This window comes from Amphibalanus amphitrite, unplaced genomic scaffold, assembly GCF_019059575.1.
Source record: "Amphibalanus amphitrite isolate SeventyFive unplaced genomic scaffold, NRLGWU_Aamphi_draft 000808F_arrow, whole genome shotgun sequence".
NCBI classification, from domain to species: Eukaryota; Metazoa; Arthropoda; class Thecostraca; order Balanomorpha; family Balanidae; genus Amphibalanus; species Amphibalanus amphitrite.
This window is the reverse complement of record NW_024882302.1, coordinates 65,249-84,718: the sequence shown is the minus strand read 5'-3', so window position 1 is coordinate 84,718 and position 19,470 is coordinate 65,249. Positions and strand designations below refer to the sequence as shown.

General features: G+C 48.3%; 1 protein-coding gene across 1 annotated transcript in view; it reads left to right on the top strand.

Moving 5' to 3' along the window:
* The window catches only part of LOC122366463, a 65,617-nt gene that overhangs the window by 33,308 nt on the left and 12,839 nt on the right, over window positions 1-19,470 (top strand). Inside the window, exons 3-4 of the mRNA XM_043338757.1 lie at window positions 12,517-12,710; window positions 13,514-13,691. Coding sequence (XP_043194692.1) covers window positions 12,517-12,710; window positions 13,514-13,691 — 372 coding nt within the window. The remainder of the gene's footprint in view (window positions 1-12,516; window positions 12,711-13,513; window positions 13,692-19,470) is intronic.

Below are 19,470 nucleotides of genomic sequence, written 5' to 3'. Positions count from 1 at the left end.
TATATCTCTAGTGAGCCTCTAAACTACTGATCTCTGGTTTTGTACGTTGTTTCAATGTGTTTCTCCTGACATACGCAATCTTATCATAAACAGTCGCGTTTTCTTTGCAACATGCCTCCATTAGGCTTATAGCAGGACAAAACGTTAACCAAAACGTCTTTGAGTATTGTCAAAGTTATGACTTACCGCTCTTCTAGACGTCTATAACAGATCATCCAGCTAGTTGTAAACCTTGTGAGCCAGGTTTACAACTGCAATGATATTGCAGATGCTAAGTCTAAATTCATCTGTCGTAGAAAAATGTCGACGGATAATCATAGCAAATGGCACGCATAAGAACGTGTGTTTTGAACGGTGATGCCAAAAAATTATGCCAAAAGTTATAGTGCTGAAGTTACACCCAAGCCTTGCAGTTTGCCCGCGCCGGGCGGGGGGTTTGAATACACCCTGCGGTTTTTCACAGATATCTCAAAAACGGCGGCGCAGAGCGCCGCCGTTTTTGGCACACCTGTTTGTGGATCTTTTCCGCACATGTGAAAATTTCAGACCCTAGTCGGTCAAGGTCAGGTCACCAGGTTACGCCAAGTGACCTCACCTCAGATAAAATTAGAATGCTCGTCATAGCTACACCGACTGAAAGATCGCCTTTAACCCGCGCCCTGCTGGGGGGGTGTTTGAACACCCCCCTTGTGGTTTTTCGCGAATATCTAAAAAACGGCGGCGCGGAGCGCCGCCGTTTTTGGTACACCTTATCATACATCAATTCTACACATGTTGTGAAAATTTCAGACCAAGGTCATTCAAGGTCAGGTCACCAGGTCACTTGAAGTGACCTCACCTCATAAAAACTTTCAATGTCTGTCATAGCTACACCGAGTGACCGATCGCTCTGAAACTTTCAGCGATTGCTAAGAGCAATAGCATGTACAAAATGTATATCTCAGAATTTTGATATCGATGACCTAAGGTCAGGCCAATTTTGCGACCTCCCCATTATAAGTCAATGGGAGAAAATTGAAATGCGCCTCTTTTGGATGAAAGACATTATAAACACTCCCAAACACCGAATTACAAGTGGTTTAGACACACCGAACTTGAGAATGGTGTCCGTGACCCTTGTTTATGCCCTGAGGTCATCTTAGGTCACGAATGGTATCTAACAGTTTTTCGCAAATAACTTTTGATAGAGGCATGCTAGAGCGCTGAAAACGCCTTAGATGTGTTCAGCTCGACGATACGGATCGACTGATATGCAACATGACCCTTTCCGGTCAGGTCATGACCTTGACCTGAGGTCAAATTTTCAAGTTGACCTTTCAAGGTCAAGTCATAGTTCATTCGATGCGTCTTGACGAGAGGAACACGATGCCGGTAAAAATAAGCTCGTACAAGGCTTGGGTCAAAAGTTATTGCAGAAAAACTGTTTCCGAAAAAATCGGCTATTTTTGCAGTTTTTGCCCCCTGCAGGCAAAACCGTTGAAGTTAGGTCAAATCTGAGAAAATTACTCAGAAAGGGCGTTAATAGGGCTATCGAATGCGCTTTTCCGCGGCGCTGTAGCTCTATTGGTTCCCGAGTTATGCGTTGGCTTCTTGGAAATTTTCGACATTCGACCTGGAAATCGGCGAAATTTTGCCTTCAATGACCTCTGGTGACCTGACCTTTGACCTGACCAAAAAATTGACCGAAGTGATTTCGTCATTATTTTTGACGCTCTTTCGAACGCCGCCTTCCGCGTATCGCTACGTGGCCCAGGAGCCGAGTTACAAGGGGGGGTGTTCAAACACCCCCCCAGCAGGGCGTGGAAATCCAGGACCCCCAGCAGGGCGCGGGTTAACCCTCACCCGCACATGGGGGGGGGGAGGTTGCCGGGTTCCGGACAAAATATCGAAAAGCAAAATATCGAATAGCAAAATATCGAAGACAAATTATCGAAGTGGCAGAATATCGAAAGCAAAATATCGAATGCGCAAAATATCGAAATATATAGACAAAATATCGAAAAACAAAATATCGAAAAGGCAAAATATCGAGCGCAGAATATCGAAAAGACAAAATATCGAACGCAAAATATCGAACAGACAAAATATCGAACGCAAAATATCGAAAAGGCAGAATATCGAACGCAGAATATCGAAAAGGCAAAATATCGAACGCAAAATATCGAAATGACAAAATAACGAACGCAAAGCGTCGAAAAGGTAAAATATTGACTTGAAATGGCCCTCTGCGGACTCCTTATAGAGTCCTGACTCTAGACTCCTGTCCTGAGTCCTGTCCAGAGTCTTGCGGACTCCTGCTCTGTCGAACTCTGTCGAAATTAGGTTTCGCTCGACAGATCTTCCGGGGCTATCAAACATAGCCGGATCCAACCCAGAGTTTTGGGAGGGGCAAACCATCACAATTTATTGTTTCTGTTCATGCACTGCCATAGACGTAATGTTAAAAATGATGTTCTTTGTGGAGGGCAATTGCCCTATTTGCCCTCCCCTGGATCTGCCACTGCTATCAAACACCGTTTGAGTTTTGAAAATCGGTCCAGTAGCTTCGGAGATAGGAGGGGGGGGGGGCTCCAAATAGCCCCCCCTCAGTCAATTGTGTTATGAAATATACCCCAGTCAGGGGCCATGCTGACCTCTGATGGCCCTGTGACGGTCTCTGAGAGTCCTCTTGACGGCCTCTAGGGCCTAACGAAGGCTTCAAGGGCCCACGCTGGCCTCTGAAGAACCCTACGACGGCCTCAGAGGGTCTCAAATCAACGCAGGCAGATGCCAGGGGACATGCTGGCCTCTAAGGGCTCTGCAAAGAGTTCAGATTCAGAGGGCACTCAGAACGACCTTTGTGGGCCCTACGAAGGTCTCCGAGAGCTCACGCAGACTCCTGGAATTCCACACTGATTCTCAGGCCAAATGTCGGCTTGTTGAATCACTTTATCCGCTCTTGGTTCCCCTTTCGCCGGCCTCTGAGAGTCCCAACGCCGGAACTTATGGGGCCATGGGCCCTACACCGGTTTTAGGGCCCCTACATCGACTCTTGGGACTCATGACTCATTATATATGGGTCTAAGCGGCTTCTAAGAATCCCCATGCAGGTTCTAGTAGCCGCCAGTCGAATATTTGGGCTCACACGCTAGCTCCCACCTCGCTAGCGCACGGGGTCCCACCCCGTGCACGCTCCAGGGGCCTACCTGCCTCTAAGACCCCACACATACTTTTGGGGCCCAAATGCTTGCTCCTGAAGGCCCCACTGAGACTCCCAGTCCTTTCCTCTATTCAGTCCTCCATACTGGCTCTTTAGGCTAAACATCGTCTCCTGGTGGCCATCCCGGCTTTGGAGGGTCTCCATACATACTTTTTGTGGTCCGATGCCAGTCTCTGAGAGCCATCAAAAGCCTTTCGAGCCTACGAGTATACTGCTTTCTGAAACCCTTCAGCAACTTCTGAGGGACCGACCCTGGTCGGAGGGCTCATTCGGTCTGGAGAGTCATGTAGGTCTCTGGAGGAGCCTCTAAGGGTCGGTTTCCAAGGGGCTTTTAAACACGGTCTTCTAAGAACGGTCTCGTAGGGCCCTTAATGGTCCACTGCGGATCCAGAAAAGTGGGTTGAGATGCTGATGGTGGCTAGACTAAAACAAGATTAGATGATAAAAACTAGCTGCATTTGCTTCGTTATGCTTTATTTGAGATAGGTACGTACACTGTAATTTCAAATATTTTGCAGAACTTGTGTGTTTGGGGATAGTTTTCAAAAATCTTCGTTTTTCATAAAGGAATGATAATCACTCTAAAAAATATGGGGAGGGGGGGCGAAACTTCCAGAGGGCCCCTTGAGAAAACTTTGCACCCCCATCCGAAATTACCTTCCGCCGCCACTGCTGAGATCTACAAAAAATATCAGAGTCTTCCAAGTCTTCATGGACCCGCTGATTGCTCTTTGAGGCCTACAGATAACAGAGGGCCCGCTGAGTTCGACAGAGCTCTAAGGAGTCCACAGAGGGCCATTTCAAGTCGATATTTTACCTTTTCGACACTTTGCGTTCGTTATTTTGTCTTTTCGATATTTTGCGTTCGATATTTTGCCTTTTCGATATTTTGCCTTCGATATTTTACCTTTTCGATATTTTGCGTTCGATATTTTGCCTGTTCGATATTTTGTCTGTTCGGTTTTTTGTCTGTTCGATATTTTGCGTTCGATATTCTGCCTTTTCGATATTTTGCGTTCGATATTTTGTCTGTCGATATTTTGCGTTCGATATTTTGTCTTTTGATATTCTGCCTTCGATATTGTGCCTTTTCGATATTTTGTCTTTCGATATTTTGTCTTTCAATATTTTGTCTTTCGATATTTTTTCTTTCGATATTTTGTCTTTCGATATTTGGTCTTTCGATATTTTGCGTTTCGATAGTGTGAAAAAGAGGTTCTAACTGGCTTGGCACCAGAAAACGGCATCGTCATCGGTATATGATAAGCAGCGCACTTGATATCCAACGGTGACCCAAAACAGCAACATTTTTTAGTTTGACCTGACCTGGAAGGTCAATGACTGACCTGAGAAGGTAAAGCTGGGTGTCATTGGATTTGTCTCTTCCCAAAGAATCTTTTTGGTCTTTACCGCGAAGCTCTATCTCCAACAGGAACGAAATGGCGCGGGGGGGTGGCACCCCCATGTGCGTTCTAGGATGGGAAAATGGCATGTGCGGGCGAGGGTTAACCCTATTACTGGTGGGGGGGGGGCGAATCGGCCCCCACCTGTAGTTTTTTTTGCTCTCGACGGAAAACGACTTAACCCTCGCCCTGGCAGGGGGGGTCGATGCGTCCCCCCCTAAGGTTTTTCGAAGATAGCGTAAAAACGGCGGCGCGCAGCGCCGCCAAATTTGGCACAGCCTATGGGGCAACCTTTTTACATATGACCTGAAAATTTCAGGTTCGGGTGACCTTGGGTCAGGTCACCAGGTCAGAAAAACCGGTACAAGGTCATGGTCAAATTTCAATTTTCTTTTTGCACCTGTCCAACTCACAGTTTTGCACTGATTTCCTTCAAACTTTCAGGATGTGCTAAGTTCAACGAGTTGTATAACATATAGTTCGGGTTTTTTGAGGTCACTGACCTGAGGTCAGTTAGAGGTCATTACGTCGTAATGTTAAGCCTATGGGAAAATAATAAATTCGGAAAATACTGGAGATATCCGCTTCGTTCTATCACTTTTGTGCTTTGAAACCACAGTACTTAACAGCAGGTCACTTGGTGCTTCTTTGTTTGGTGTACTTATCCATGGGTCAGGTTAAATGAGGTCAACTGAGGTCAAATGACGTTTTTGCCAATAACTTGGCACATAATGACGCTAGAGCTTAAAAAATGGTATCATTGTGTTCCTGGTGATCAGCCGAATCGAATGATATGCAATATGATGCAGTTTGGTTAACTTTAACTTAATTTATTAATTTAAGTTTACTTAAAATTTAAACACAACTTTAAGTACACTTAAGCAAGCTAAAAAGTATATCATTCGACGCACCTTGACGTGCTGAGTTCACTGGTGCTTTTCTTTTTGCTCTATCTTAATTAGATCAAAAGTTATAAGCGAAAAACTTTTGACCTGTTTTTAGCGAAATTTTTACACTTATACCCTCCAAAACCCCCCTAAATATTGACCTAGAGCAACCAAATTTGCACAGGGGCGAGAAATCCAGGGGGCCCACCAACCTACCAAATTTGGTGTTTCTAGGTGCCATAGGAGCCAATCGCGAGGGGGGTCGCATCGACCCCCCCCCCCCCTGTCAGGCCGTGTTATGAAAAATGCCCTGCCAGGGCGAGGGTTAAGCTAGTGGCTCAAAATTTGGTGACTTTTCCTTGCTATTTATTGGGCACATTGTGTCAATTTTTTTTAGTTTCTAGCTTGCGCAGAGGCGTCTCCAGGACGATATTCTCAGGGGTAGTTTTGGCCCAGATTTGACTGTTTCGACATTTGCCGCTAAGCAGCGACTTACTTAGGTTTATACTGGTGACCAGCGGCACCACCCGTCATATGTATGCGCCTAAAGACTATGTGACGTCATTTTACAATGAAAATATTAGAATAGGCGGATCCAGGGTACCTGAGAAAGGGGGGTAATATCAATGTACTGCCGCCCGTCTTAGCGTGCCTGAATCCGCCTATGCTTACACAAAAAAAAATAATTACACTCTTCGGTTCTTCGGAGCCAAGTACTCCCATTAAGATGCTTCCTTAACTCACTCTTGCGCGCGTCACGTGTTGACCTACACTCGACACACTCTTAAAGAGTATGGATGGAGCTGAAGAGCTCATAGAACACTCACTACGACACTCATAATACCGTTATGAGAGCCGTGCGACACCCAATATTAGTGTCATTTTTGCACAAGAAAAACAGCCGATAAGCTTGTGCAAAAATGACACTAATATTGGGTGTCACACGACTCTCATAACGGTATTATGAGTGTCGTAGTGGGTGTTCTATGAGCTCTTCAGCTCCATCCACGCTCTTTAAGAGTGTGTCAAGTGTTGGTCAACACGTGACGCGCGCAAGAGTGAGTTAAGGAAGCATCTTAACCCTCGCCCTGGCAGGGCATTTTTCATAACACGGCCTGGCAGGGGGGGGGGGGGGGTCGATGCGACCCCCCCCCCTCGCGATTGGCTCCTATGGCACCTAGAAACACCAAATTTGGTAGGTAGGTGGGCCCCCTGGAGTTCTCGCCCCTGTGCAAATTTGGTTGCTCTAGGTCAACATTTAGGGGGGTTTTGGGGGGTATAAATGTAAAAATTTCGCTAAAAACAGGTCAAAAGTTTTTCGCTTATAACTTTTGATCTAATTAAGATAGAGCAAAACGAAAAGCACCAGTGAACTCAGCACGTCAAGTCGCGTCGAATGATATACTTTTTAGCTTGCTAAAGTGTACTTAAAGTTTTTCTTAAATTTTAAGTAAACTTAAATTAATAAATTAAGTTCAAGTTAACCAAATTGCATCATATCGCATATCATTCGATTCGGCTGATCACCAGGAACACAATGATACCATTTTTTAAGCTCTAGCGTCATTTTGTGCCAAGTTATTGGCAAAAACGTCATTTGACCTCAGTTGACCTCATTTGACCTGACCCATGGATAAGCACACCAAACAAAGAAGCACCAAGTGACCTACTGTTAAGTACTGTGGTTTCAAAGCACAAAAGTGATAGAACGAAGCGGATATCTCCAGTATTTTCCGAATTTAGTATTTTCCCATAGGCTTAACATTACGACGTAATGACCTCTCACTGACCTCGGGTCAGTGACCTCATAAAACCCGAACTCTATGTTATACAACTCGGTGAACTTAGCACATCCTGAAAGTTTGAAGGAAATCAGTGCAAAACTGTGAGTTGGACAGGTGCAAAAGGAAAATTGAAATTTGACCATGACCTTGTACCGGTTTTTCTGACCTGGTGACCTGACCCAAGGTCACCCGGACCTGAAAATGTCAGGTCATATGTAAAAAGGTTGCCCCATAGGCTGTGTCAAATTTGGCGGCGCTGTGCGCCGCCGTTTTTACGCTATCTTCGAAAAACCTTAGGGGGGGTCGCATCGACCCCATCCCTGCCAGGGCGAGGGTTAATGGGAGTACTTGGCTCCGAAGAACCGAAGAGTGTATTTATTTTTTTGTGTGTAACGAAAACGTGTATTTTGTGCTCACGTTGCATATTTTACATGATATGTGACACATCATGTCATAAGACACATGATATGCCATGACAAAAACTCAAAACATCATCCCAAGCTAGCTTACCTGATGAATCCGCCTATGATTTTTGAAATATCCAAAATACTGGAATATATATGAAGGCCCAGTTCTTTATGAAGGGTTTCCTGAAGTTTCATCAAAATCGGTCAAAAAATGAAGAAGTTATATAGCATTTTTAGTGATAAGGTGTAAAACGCGATTTTTCGAAAATTTTTGCTTCCAGGACCCCCAACTTTGAGCTTTTTTTCCTTTTAATTCAATCTGAAAGTTCACGATGAGAGCAATCGAATGGCGTTTGTCTTATTAAGATCAGACATTTACACTATTTTTTTTTCTTTACTATATTTACACTATGTATAGTTGTTGAGATATCAAGGGGGGCCGAATCGGCCCTCCTCCACCAGTTAACGTAGTCCAGAGAGCCCACCAGTAAAAGGGTTAAACTTTCACCGATTGATGAGAGTGACAATATCTAAAAAACAGTTCTCTCGGAATTTTGATATCGGTGACCTAAGGTCAGGTCAATTTTGCGGTCTCTCCATTATAAGTCAGCAGGAGAAAATTGAAAAGCGTCTCTTTTGCACGAACGCCATTCTAGACACTCTCAAACATCGGGATGCGGGTACAATTGACACACTGAACCGGAAAATGGCACCTGTGACCCCTCGTTATGTCCCCGATGTCATCTCAGGTCACGAATAGTATCTAACAGTTTTTGCTAATAACTTCCGATAGAGGCATGCTAAAGCGATGAAAACGCCTTAGATGTGTTCGGCTTGATGATGCAGATCGACTGATTTGCAACATGACCTTTTCCGGTCAGGTCATGACCTTGCCTGGAACTGAGTTCGAAAATTTTACGCAAGATTGACATGGATATAGCATAAGAAATGCCAACTGCGCGGCGCTTCGTAGCGTAGATTTTGCTACACACGTAAATACTTAGCCGATCGGCGATCACCCCCCCCCCCCCCCGGTGACGGATAAATGTTATGTCCCGCGAGTGTGACTTTGCCCCCCCCCCCCCTTTTGCTAGCGGCTGCGACCGCCAGTGGTACCCGTCCCCCCGCCCCTCCCCCTCGGCCGCCGAGGGTTAAGAAAAACTCTAATAACTCTGAGAAAAGCAAATAAAAGCGGTTGATATTAGCAGGGTACTGAAACCAAGGATCATGCTTTTATGAAATGGTGTTTTAATTGCCGGTTCTCGTGGACTGCAAAAGATGCGCATTACCGAAGCCTTACATGCAGTATTTGCGTGATGCATTTTGAAAGGGTTGGTATAGTGCAAACAATATACAAAATTAAAGGCATTTTGAAACTTAGTTTTTGGGCGCATGATTCTCCGCAAGTTATGTAGTACGAAACAAAATTATATGCAATCGTATTTTGGGCACCGTTCATGATTTCACAGGTCACGCAATAATGAGGACCGGATTACAAGCAGAGACGGGCATTTCAGCCTTTCGAGATTGGATCGTGATTAGATGCATATGCTTTGAAAATGCCTTGGTTAACCCTCGCCCGTATTGGTGTTTTTTCCAGCCGCGAACGTATAAGGGGGGGGGGGGGGGTCCGTTGGACCCCCCTTGCCGTTTCGCCCCTGATCGAGCTAGAGCTTCGCGGAAAAACGAGCGTGTTGCCCGTGACGAGAGGAAGCCGATGATACCCAATTTTAAGGTTCTAGGTCATTGGTTGACCTTGCAGGTCAGGTCAATGACCCCAAAGGCGGGAAAATCGGGACCTGTTAGAACGTCGTTAAGTGTGGCTGCTATGGGGTTTTTCGGGGTGCTGATCACGAATATCATGTTAGTTTTGATCACAGATGATATCTTCATGTATTTAGGCCAGGTCGAGTCAGGTCAGGTCAGGTCAACCAGTAAGGGTATTCGTAGTAGATGGCAACCGACTCTGACAGCTTCGTAACATGTTACAAAAGGCACCAAAACTACTTCGTAAATGTTCATATGGTTGCTAAATTCGAATTCAGCTCCAAAAACTGGCCTAGAAACATGTAAAACTCGAAAAGTGAACAGAGGTCATCAAAGGTCAGTGACCTGACCTGACCTTCAGGTGACCTTGACACCCACCGTAATGCATGGGGGCAACATCATATCACATGTTTGAACGCTTGAAACCACGAAAAGACTGCAAACGCGCGGCTAATGCGAGCCGACATACGCCGAATCGCGATTCCAGCCAAACATGGTCTCCAAAGTATTATTATTATTATTATTATTATTATTATTCTTGTATTATGACCTCCATACAACAATGGCTCTTCCGGTCACACAGTAATGATCACAAAGTGCTGAAGTGACAAGCACACATAACATCGCATCTTCATGGCGGCAAAGTTCATGACGAGCACAATAAACACAAAGTAATTCTAAACCACTTTTTTCTCAGTAACTACTGACAGTACAGGTGACTAGTTTTCAGAGTCACTGAGCCACGACCGCGCTCGTTTTCGGCATCCAGCTGAGGTCCTAGCACCCCTGACCTGCGCTGGAGCCCTGTTCCAGTGAGACACAGCGCGGAAATCAAAGAAACGTCGCGCTTTTTCCGTATGTACGCGCGGGACCTGAAGCAAGCTCGCGCGAGTCGTACGTGTGACTCTTCCGGTAACATCATGACGATAGCATAGTCTATCGCGAAGACACTTTGGCACCTGACAGTTTTGCAAAATTTTATGAACCATCGCCAGGTCACTTTCAATGACAAGATTATCTAGCCTTGGCCATCCAAGCCTCTGAAGCAAGGGTGAAGCGTGAGCGGATCTCCGAGACCCAGTGACAATCTGTGCACTATGATTTAGCACTTTCTGAATCCGATGACGCTGTGACAGCCCACAACCAGACCACACTGTCATACAGTAAACAATATGCGGCAGTACGAGCATTTCTACGATCATCTTTTTTACACTCTGAGGAAGTTTGCGTGCCATCTTCGAGAGACCACTTAGTGTCGCGTAGCACTTGCGCACAATGACATTGATGTGATTTTGGAATGTAAGATGCTGGTCTATTTCAACCCCTAAAAGCCTGGTGTGTTGAGATGGATGCACCACTGACTCACCAAATTTCAGTTCTAAGTTTGACAAGTCTCTCCGTTGCTGTGAACGAAAGATAAGAACGTCTGTCTTTTTTGGATTGATTCGTAGACTGTTTTCTTGGAACCATTTGTTTGCTTCTTCAAAAGTTTTTTTCTACATTTGTCTTGAGACCTTCTAAACATTACATTTGTCTGAGACCTTCTAAAGTAGGTCACAGGTCAAAGGTCATTTGGGTCAGGGTCATGAAAGTTTCGTCGCGATCGGCCGCTTTTTACGCGAGTTATTCGCGAAAAACCATGGGGGGTCCGTTCGACCCCCCCCCCCCTATACGGGCGAGGGTTAATGTAAAAAATGACATCATTTTTGACATGCTAGGATATCTGGCTACACAATAAGCTATTGTTTGGTTACATTTTTAAATGTTGTGCCCGGACCCTGAAGCGTTAGAACGCCTGAATCGCCGACTGTGTGGTGGGAGACGGGATGATGGTGTATGATACCAGATATTGAACTACGGATGGCCGGTTCAAATCCCCTTGGATCTAGTATTATTGTTAAGTGCTCTAGCGAGGAATATATTTAATTTACTTAAACTAATAAACAAGATTGACATTTTCCTCGACATAAAAAGTGTAAAAATCGAAAAGTACCGATATTTAGAAACGGAGAGCTTTCGGCCACTTGCCTTTATAAAAATATCACGCCTGACCATATCAAACTGGCCTTTATCAGCTATCACGTTGGTTTGATAAATGCCAGTTGCCGAAAGCTCACCGTCTTTAAATATATGTAGGCTCCTCGGAACAAGTTCCTTTCTAACTCAAACATAATCTAGTCTAACCTTACCGAACCTATAAACCAAGGCCTAAATCCTACTTTAACCTACATATCAAACGTAACCGAACGTGTTATGTGAAAAGTAGATAGGTTAGGTTGGTATGGGTTAGGTGGTGTTTGGTCTGGTTTAGTGCCGAGCCAGAAACCTTTATATACGAAAAAGGCACGGGAACTCGCACATTTGCGGTAATCGTTACAAAACGTACCGGTCGTCACTAAAGCATTTCATGCAATGCCTTGGGAACGGGTGTACTCAGTTAATTTCGATAATATTTCAGTGACTACCTGGTCTCCGCCTGGCACTAGGTGAAATGTCAAAAAAAAAAAAAATCGGGCATTCGTTGTAACGCACTAATTTTTCCGACGATTTCAGGCTTTGCCAGCATTCCACGCAACGCCTAGGCATTACATCAAATGCCGGATATCAGCCGATGCCTACGACGGATAGCTAATTACTTCACAGGACGGAAGATTTCTATTCCCATTGAATTTTTAAATCAATACTTTCGATACTAATCAATACTAAGTCTATCAATACTTTCGAGCTAAAATTGTATTATATAGTGATATAGTGATTATAGTGATAAATTCCTTGATAAATTTAAGCACATTATTATTGAGCATTATGAGTGAATTTTATGAACAATATCATTGCGGGGTGCGCCGTCGGGCCCACACTCCCGGACAGACACTGCTCAGAGGATGTTGTTTGTCTCTGCACTGATTTGTGGTTGGGGCGGGGGCGCGGCTCGGTCCGGCAGCGAGGATGTTGTTTGTCTCTGCACTGATTTGTGGCTGGGGCGGGGGCGCGGCCCGGTCCGGCAGCGAGGATGTTGTTTGTCTCTGCACTGATTTGTGGCTGGGGCGGGGGCGCGGCTCGGTCCGGCAGCGGCCCATCCCCGGCCGGTGGTGATCGACACGGACCCGGGCGTGGACGACGCCCAGGCCATCGGCATGGTGCTGGCGGCCGACCGGCGCCGCGAGCTGCGCCTCATCGCCATCTGCGTCACATTCGGCAACTCGACCATCGAGCACTGCACCCGCAACGCGCGCCGCATCCTCGGCACCTTCAACCGGCTGGACGTGAGTGGCGGGCACGGAGGCTGCAACCAGCCCTTCACCCGTGGGTGGCGGGCACGGAGGCTGCAGCCTGCAACCAGCCCTTCACCCGGGGTGGCGGGCACGGAGGCTGCAACCAGCCCTTCACCCGGGGTGGCGGGCACGGAGGCTGCAACCAGCCCTTCACCCGCCTCCTGCTGGTGCAGTCTGATTTCTCCATAGAGTGCTGGGGTGGGGGTGGGGGTGGGGGGTTGCGTTTTCACGCTGTCTTACTCGGATTTTGGACCACGTAGCAGCACGTGATTAGCTGGATTTGAGTGTCAAAAATAATTACCGAAAGATGGGGCTCTTTTAGACGGGATTTACAGTTGGTTTTGCCTCTCCCTTTCAAATGGTTCATTTGTCATACTCACAGCCTTTATTGTGTGCAAGTTTCAACTTGATCTGAGGTGTCTCGAATCTGGGCTGAGTCCGGGCTGAATATGGGCTGTCTTGATCGACATATTCTACGTACAGGTCTCGCGGGTTTTAGCGGTAGGTTTTGCACCTAGAAAATTTAGTGTACTTCAGGCTATATCTTCGTCGTCTTAAGCTTTTAAGTGTTGAAGATGCGATCGACTTGTCGGTTCACAAGCCGGCCACGATCGTGTACAATGGCTTCATCGCAGATCGATTACTTTCTGAGATATAACCGGAAATGTAAAAGTGCAAAACCTACCGCATAATCTCGCGAGAGCCGTACCTTTTCAGAGAAGCATGAACTACCAAACGATATAATATATTCACCGTATGTTCGCTATGTGGTAAGAGCCGTGTTTCGCCGGTAGATTCCTATATACAGCGGAGCACACTGCGGCCTGGTGAATGGCAAGCTGGGTACCACGGACCTTTTCCACGGCTCGGACGGCCTGGGAGACACCGAGTTCGAGCAGCCGCCGCCCCCGCTGCCCAGACAGAGCGAGCACGCGGCCGCCGCACTAACGCGACTGGCCAGAGAGCACAAAGGTGAGCTGCCCACATAGTCACCGTGCTGCCCACCACAGCCACCTTCATGGCTGCTCGCCGGACCACACTGCTATATTGTGAGAGAGCACAAAGGTGAGCTGCCCACCACAGCCACCTTCATGGCTGCTCGCCGGACCACACTGCTATATTGTGAGAGAGCACAAAGGTGAGCTGCCCACCACAGCCACCTTCATGGCTGCTCGCCGGACCACACTGCTATGTTGTGAGAGAGCACAAAGGTGAGCTGCCCACCACAGCCACCTGCATGGCTGCTCGCCGGACCACACTGCTATGTTGTGAGAGAGCACAAAGGTGAGCTGCCCACCACAGCCACCTGCATGGCTGCTCGCCGGACCACACTGCTATATTGTGAGAGAGCACAAAGGTGAGCTGCCCACCACAGCCACCTTCATGGCTGCTCGCCGGACCACACTGCTATGTTGTGAGAGAGCACAAAGGTGAGCTGCCCACCACAGCCACCTGCATGGCTGCTCGCCGGACCACACTGCTATATTGTGAGAGAGCACAAAGGTGAGCTGCCCACCACAGCCACCTTCATGGCTGCTCGCCGGACCACACTGCTATGTTGTGAGAGAGCACAAAGGTGAGCTGCCCACCACAGCCACCTGCATGGCTGCTCGCCGGACCACACTGCTATGTTGTGAGAGAGCACAAAGGTGAGCTGCCCACCACAGCCACCTGCATGGCTGCTCGCCGGACCACACTGCTATGTTGTGAGAGAGCACAAAGGTGAGCTGCCCACCACAGCCACCTGCATGGCTGCTCGCCGGACCACACTGCTATATTGTGAGAGAGCACAAAGGTGAGCTGCCCACCACAGCCACCTTCATGGCTGCTCGCCGGACCATACTGCTATGTTGTGAGAGAGCACAAAGGTGAGCTGCCCACCACAGCCACCTGCATGGCTGCTCGCCGGACCACACTGCTATATTGTGAGAGAGCACAAAGGTGAGCTGCCCACCACAGCCACCTTCATGGCTGCTCGCCGGACCACACTGCTATATTGTGAGAGAGCACAAAGGTGAGCTGCCCACCACAGCCACCTGCATGGCTGCTCGCCGGACCACACTGCTATGTTGTGAGAGAGCACAAAGGTGAGCTGCCCACCACAGCCACCTGCATGGCTGCTCGCCGGACCACACTGCTATATTGTGAGAGAGCACAAAGGTGAGCTGCCCACCACAGCCACCTGCATGGCTGCTCGCCGGACCACACTGCTATATTGAGAGAGAGCACAAAGGTGCGCTGCCCACCACAGCCACCTGCATGGCTGCTCGCCGGACCACACTGCTATATTGTGAGAGAGCACAAAGGTGAGCTGCCCACCACAGCCACCTGCATGGCTGCTCGCCGGACCACACTGCTATATTGTGAGAGAGCACAAAGGTGAGCTGCCCACCACAGCCACCTGCATGGCTGCTCGCCGGACCATGACACTGCTATATTGCGTCCTAGCACACATGTGGTGTAACCGAGACGTGCCCTCTCAATGAGAACAGCGCATGCTGCCTAAGTTACGAGTCGGATGGCTTGCTCCACTGCCTGAGTATTGAGTATGGGTATGCACTGGATAGAAATTAATTTGTTAAGCAGCTCCAGCGGGTTGAGGGTCAGCCTCTTCCAGCGAGATTGCTATTGGTGACTGTCACGCGTTCTTCAGACCGATCTATATGAGCTGCATATAGTGCAGTTGACTACAGAATGGTGTTTCACTTTTCACAGGCAACCAGTTGCCTGGAATAGTAGACTGTGCCGCATCACACGTGCCGATTTCACAGTTTAACCCTCGCCCTGGCAGCGGGGCCTCGGCTAAGGGATTTTGACGACTGGCGCAAATGATCAAAATGTGTCGAATTTACAACTAATAAATATGTAGTGCGTAAAGGGCAGCAAAAGTGAAAACGATGTGAATGTTTGCAAAATGCATATTTAACCTAGTCAAATGTAACGTTCTCGCAGAAGCATATCGACTGATGGGGTGAAAAGAGATAACAGTAAGTCGTAGTATTCGAATTTTGAACTGTTCGTTAAGTTGGCTACTCTTCCATGGTTTTTACGTGTTGTGAAATATTCGTTTACCTGCAATTTGTAGATCAATCTCGCGCATCATTTCAACTTTTATTAGCAACAACACATCAGGCTAGGTCACCGAATCGCGTAACTGACCATTACACTCAAACCATGCCACTGCAGTGGCAGTTTGCACAAACAGGCACCCCCGAAAACCAGTGCACTGTTTTCGGGGGTGCCTGTTTGAGAACGCCGATTAGGCGTCGTATGACTGGGTATGTATATCTCTTCTACAGCGACCCAGCAGGCCTAAAAACTTTTTGACAAACTCACGCTGCTTACAGATCAAGGTGCTTGTTCCGTCGCTGTCTTACCGTTAGGAGCGCGGCTGCGGGTCATAACTGGCTGGGCCTGCGCCGCTGACACTAATCATGAGTCGATCGTTTGCCGTGGCCAGATGCATGCCTTGCCTAGGCGATGGCTGCTGCGGATTGTGTTGTAGTGGGGCACTGCCAGTTCGGTACCCATACTGTGAGGAGCGACACAGAGCATAGATGACAGCAGCTTCTTGCAGACACCGGATGAGCATTTCGTCATCGCCACCAAGGCCGTATAAGAGAGGTAGAATCATCCCGCAATTTCCAATGGGCCGGTCGCTGAGCATTAGCGTGACGTCACTGATGGAGACCGCGCGGCGCCCGGCTCCAAGGTGTACGTCGGGTACAGTTGGCGCTGTATCGTTGTTATTACTGAACGTAACGACAACTTATGACTCTAAGTAACTTTTTTATCCACCTATAGGTGATTCCTTTGCTGGTGCATTGCCTACCCGAGTCCCAGGGTTGACAGTCATGGAATATGGGTCGGATGGGCGACTTCGCGACTGGATAAGGAATGATTGCGATTGTTGTGTACCGCACCGCCGATTGCATTTTCTATCTGCACCCGCGGGGAGGGGGGGGGGGGGCACGTGCCCCCATCGGATCAGGGGCCTCTCGGGCCCGAGGGGCTCTGCGACGCCAGTTGGCGGCTGGGGGTCCACGCTGGTATCTTTCGACTCAGAAGGGCCCCACGGGGCTCGGAAGAACACCTTAGGTGCTCCGAAGAGTCACACTTCTCTCCATAAGAGCCCCACACCAGCTTTTTGGTGTCCCTTGTCCGCTTTAGAGGGCCCCTTGCCGGCCTCTCGGGGCCCATTGGCGACATCTGAAGGCCACTTTCCGGCCTCTAAGGGCCATTACCGGCCTATTTGTGACCACCAGCTCTAATGGTTCAACACACGTCTGTAGCCACACACCAGAGGGCCCATGACGGCCACTGTGAGGGCCCTCACCAGCGCCTCGACACCGGCGTCTCTGGGAGTCCCAAATCTGATGGCCTCCACCAACACCTCATAAGGCCCTAAGGTCCTATATCGGCGGTTCTTAGGGCCGCACACGCCATACCAGTGCCTCTAAAAGGTTTCCAAATGGTGGCGATGAGGACCTTACACCGGTGATTTAGACGGTCCTACCGAAAGCACAACACAATCCCTTAGTGTCGCTGAGCCTTAACCATATACCGAACTTAAAGGATCCCATTACTATCACCTCCCCCCGTAATGTCAGCAGCAGCGCGCCAGGCAGCCAAGCGGCCACGAGCAACTCGATTGTTGGCGCCTAGCACCGGCAGCCGGCAGGTAGCCCACGCCCGGCTTGTTATCGGCCGTAAGCAGCTCTAAAACGGCTGCAGTAACTGGTCGATAAAGTAAGCAGATGTGGAGACTGGAGATCAAGGCAGATTGAAGACCAACGAGCTTTTATACTTTACGTGGGTGGAGGGTCGAAGTCTGCTACCAACCCGTGAGCGGATTTTATCAGCAGCCGGTTCACTATTATAACCATTGTCCAGGTCGCGGTCCGCAGATACTTTCATAGGGAGCCGAATTACAGCAAATAATCCATCCATGGCTGCATCTAATTCATATTCGTATTCGTGTATTTGCGGCTACGTCCTCACAAGTGTGAGGCTTTTCAGTTACCATGGTAACTTGTCAATGGTACACTTGTTTCTAAAGTGGATATAAGACTACAGATACACATACTATATTCGCGAAGCATACAACTCAGTGATGGTTATGCGCACGATTTGCCTCGAGCTGACGGGCAAGGTCTTCCTTGAAACGAGACATGGTCATGGTATCCTGCATTGCTGCGGGCAGATTGTTTAACTTTTGGCGCCTAAATAGGCGATCCTGCACTTCCCTGTTCCACTCTTCACTCTCGGCAGGCGCAGCTGCCCTACCCGTCTCATTCCTCGGTCATAATTGCCATGTTCAGACATCTGACGCGGAATCTCCGGCTCGGCAAAACGCAGTACCGACTTGGTGAGCGACAGCTGGTGGTACTTGAAAAGACTACGAGCAGGCAAAACACCCAGTCGTTCCGCTTCAGACGATATCCCGTCGAACTTCTTCTTGCCGGTGATCACACGTGTATAAAAATTGACAAGGTTTTTGACACGGTGCATCTGCTTCTTGTTACACGTGTCGTAAATCGGTATACAATATCGGATCGTGGACAACACCAGGTATTCAACTATCTGTCGCAAAGTACAGTGTGGCACAACAGGTCTAGCGTGTATGAGTGCGATCAACATGCCTGTACACTTTGCGGTGAGCTGATTATACGGCTTACTTATAAACTGAGAATGCCTTCTGAGAATGCCTGCTGCGCAGTTAATCTTCCGTTGAGTTGACCCCGACTCCGTACAGAACTGTCGACCCCGACCGACTCCCGCAGACCTGGCAGGGCAGGTGCGCGGACGGTGGAGTCGACGGATTTTCGCCGACACGGACTCCGACTCCGGTTTCGAAAATCGACTCAGACTCCGATTCCGCCTCTACTCCGCACTTCGCACCCCTGCGTTCTACTACCCACGGCCCGGCCGGCCGGCCGGCGCCAATTGGCGGTCCACCAGTGACGTCGCTGGTAGTGTTATGCTGATTGGCGAATAATACACGGGCGGTCTCGGGATGACAGATCGCCACTAGCTTGTTTTGCGAGTCAGTGTGCTGTCTTCTGGCCTCAGTCATTTTGTGCCAGTCATCGCAAACGTCGTTGACAAGTTGTGCCGCACTCTCCGGCCCGAACGGTCAGATCTCGACCGGCAGCCCAAAACTCGGCCACTGAAATTGCTTTCAGCATCTGTGACATTGCACTCACCACGTTCTCCTACTCCACATGCAGTCTCTCCGTAAGGAAGTTGATGGCAGAACTGACAGTTTTCTGTCGAACGGCACCAAAGTTGCGCTTGGTGGTCACATTGGTGTTGTGGCACCGAGTACCAGCCTCCTCCACATCTCCCAACTTCTCTTCTTGGCCAACGGGAAGAGACTCGGTTTCCATCAACTTAAGCGTAGGAACCATGGGTGCAGTGGGTGCAGACAATGTATTCTACACCCACAATAATCTGAACCAAAACCCCTTTTCTCATCAACACTACTTCTCATGCAGCACGGCAAATTCAGGATACGAGTATGTTGCCCACTATCCATCTTCCGAAGCATTTGCTACTGTGATGGTCTTCAAAACTTTACCAAGGCTCTAAGCTTTGGAACAGCTTGCCCCCTCAAGTGAGGAACGCCTCAAAGAATGAAGTAATAAAGTACATTCTAACTAAGGCAGACATTGACAAGCCATGATTATCGGTCATATGCTCGTACTTATACAATGTATCGTTTCAACATGTGCAATTGCCAGTGTTCCAT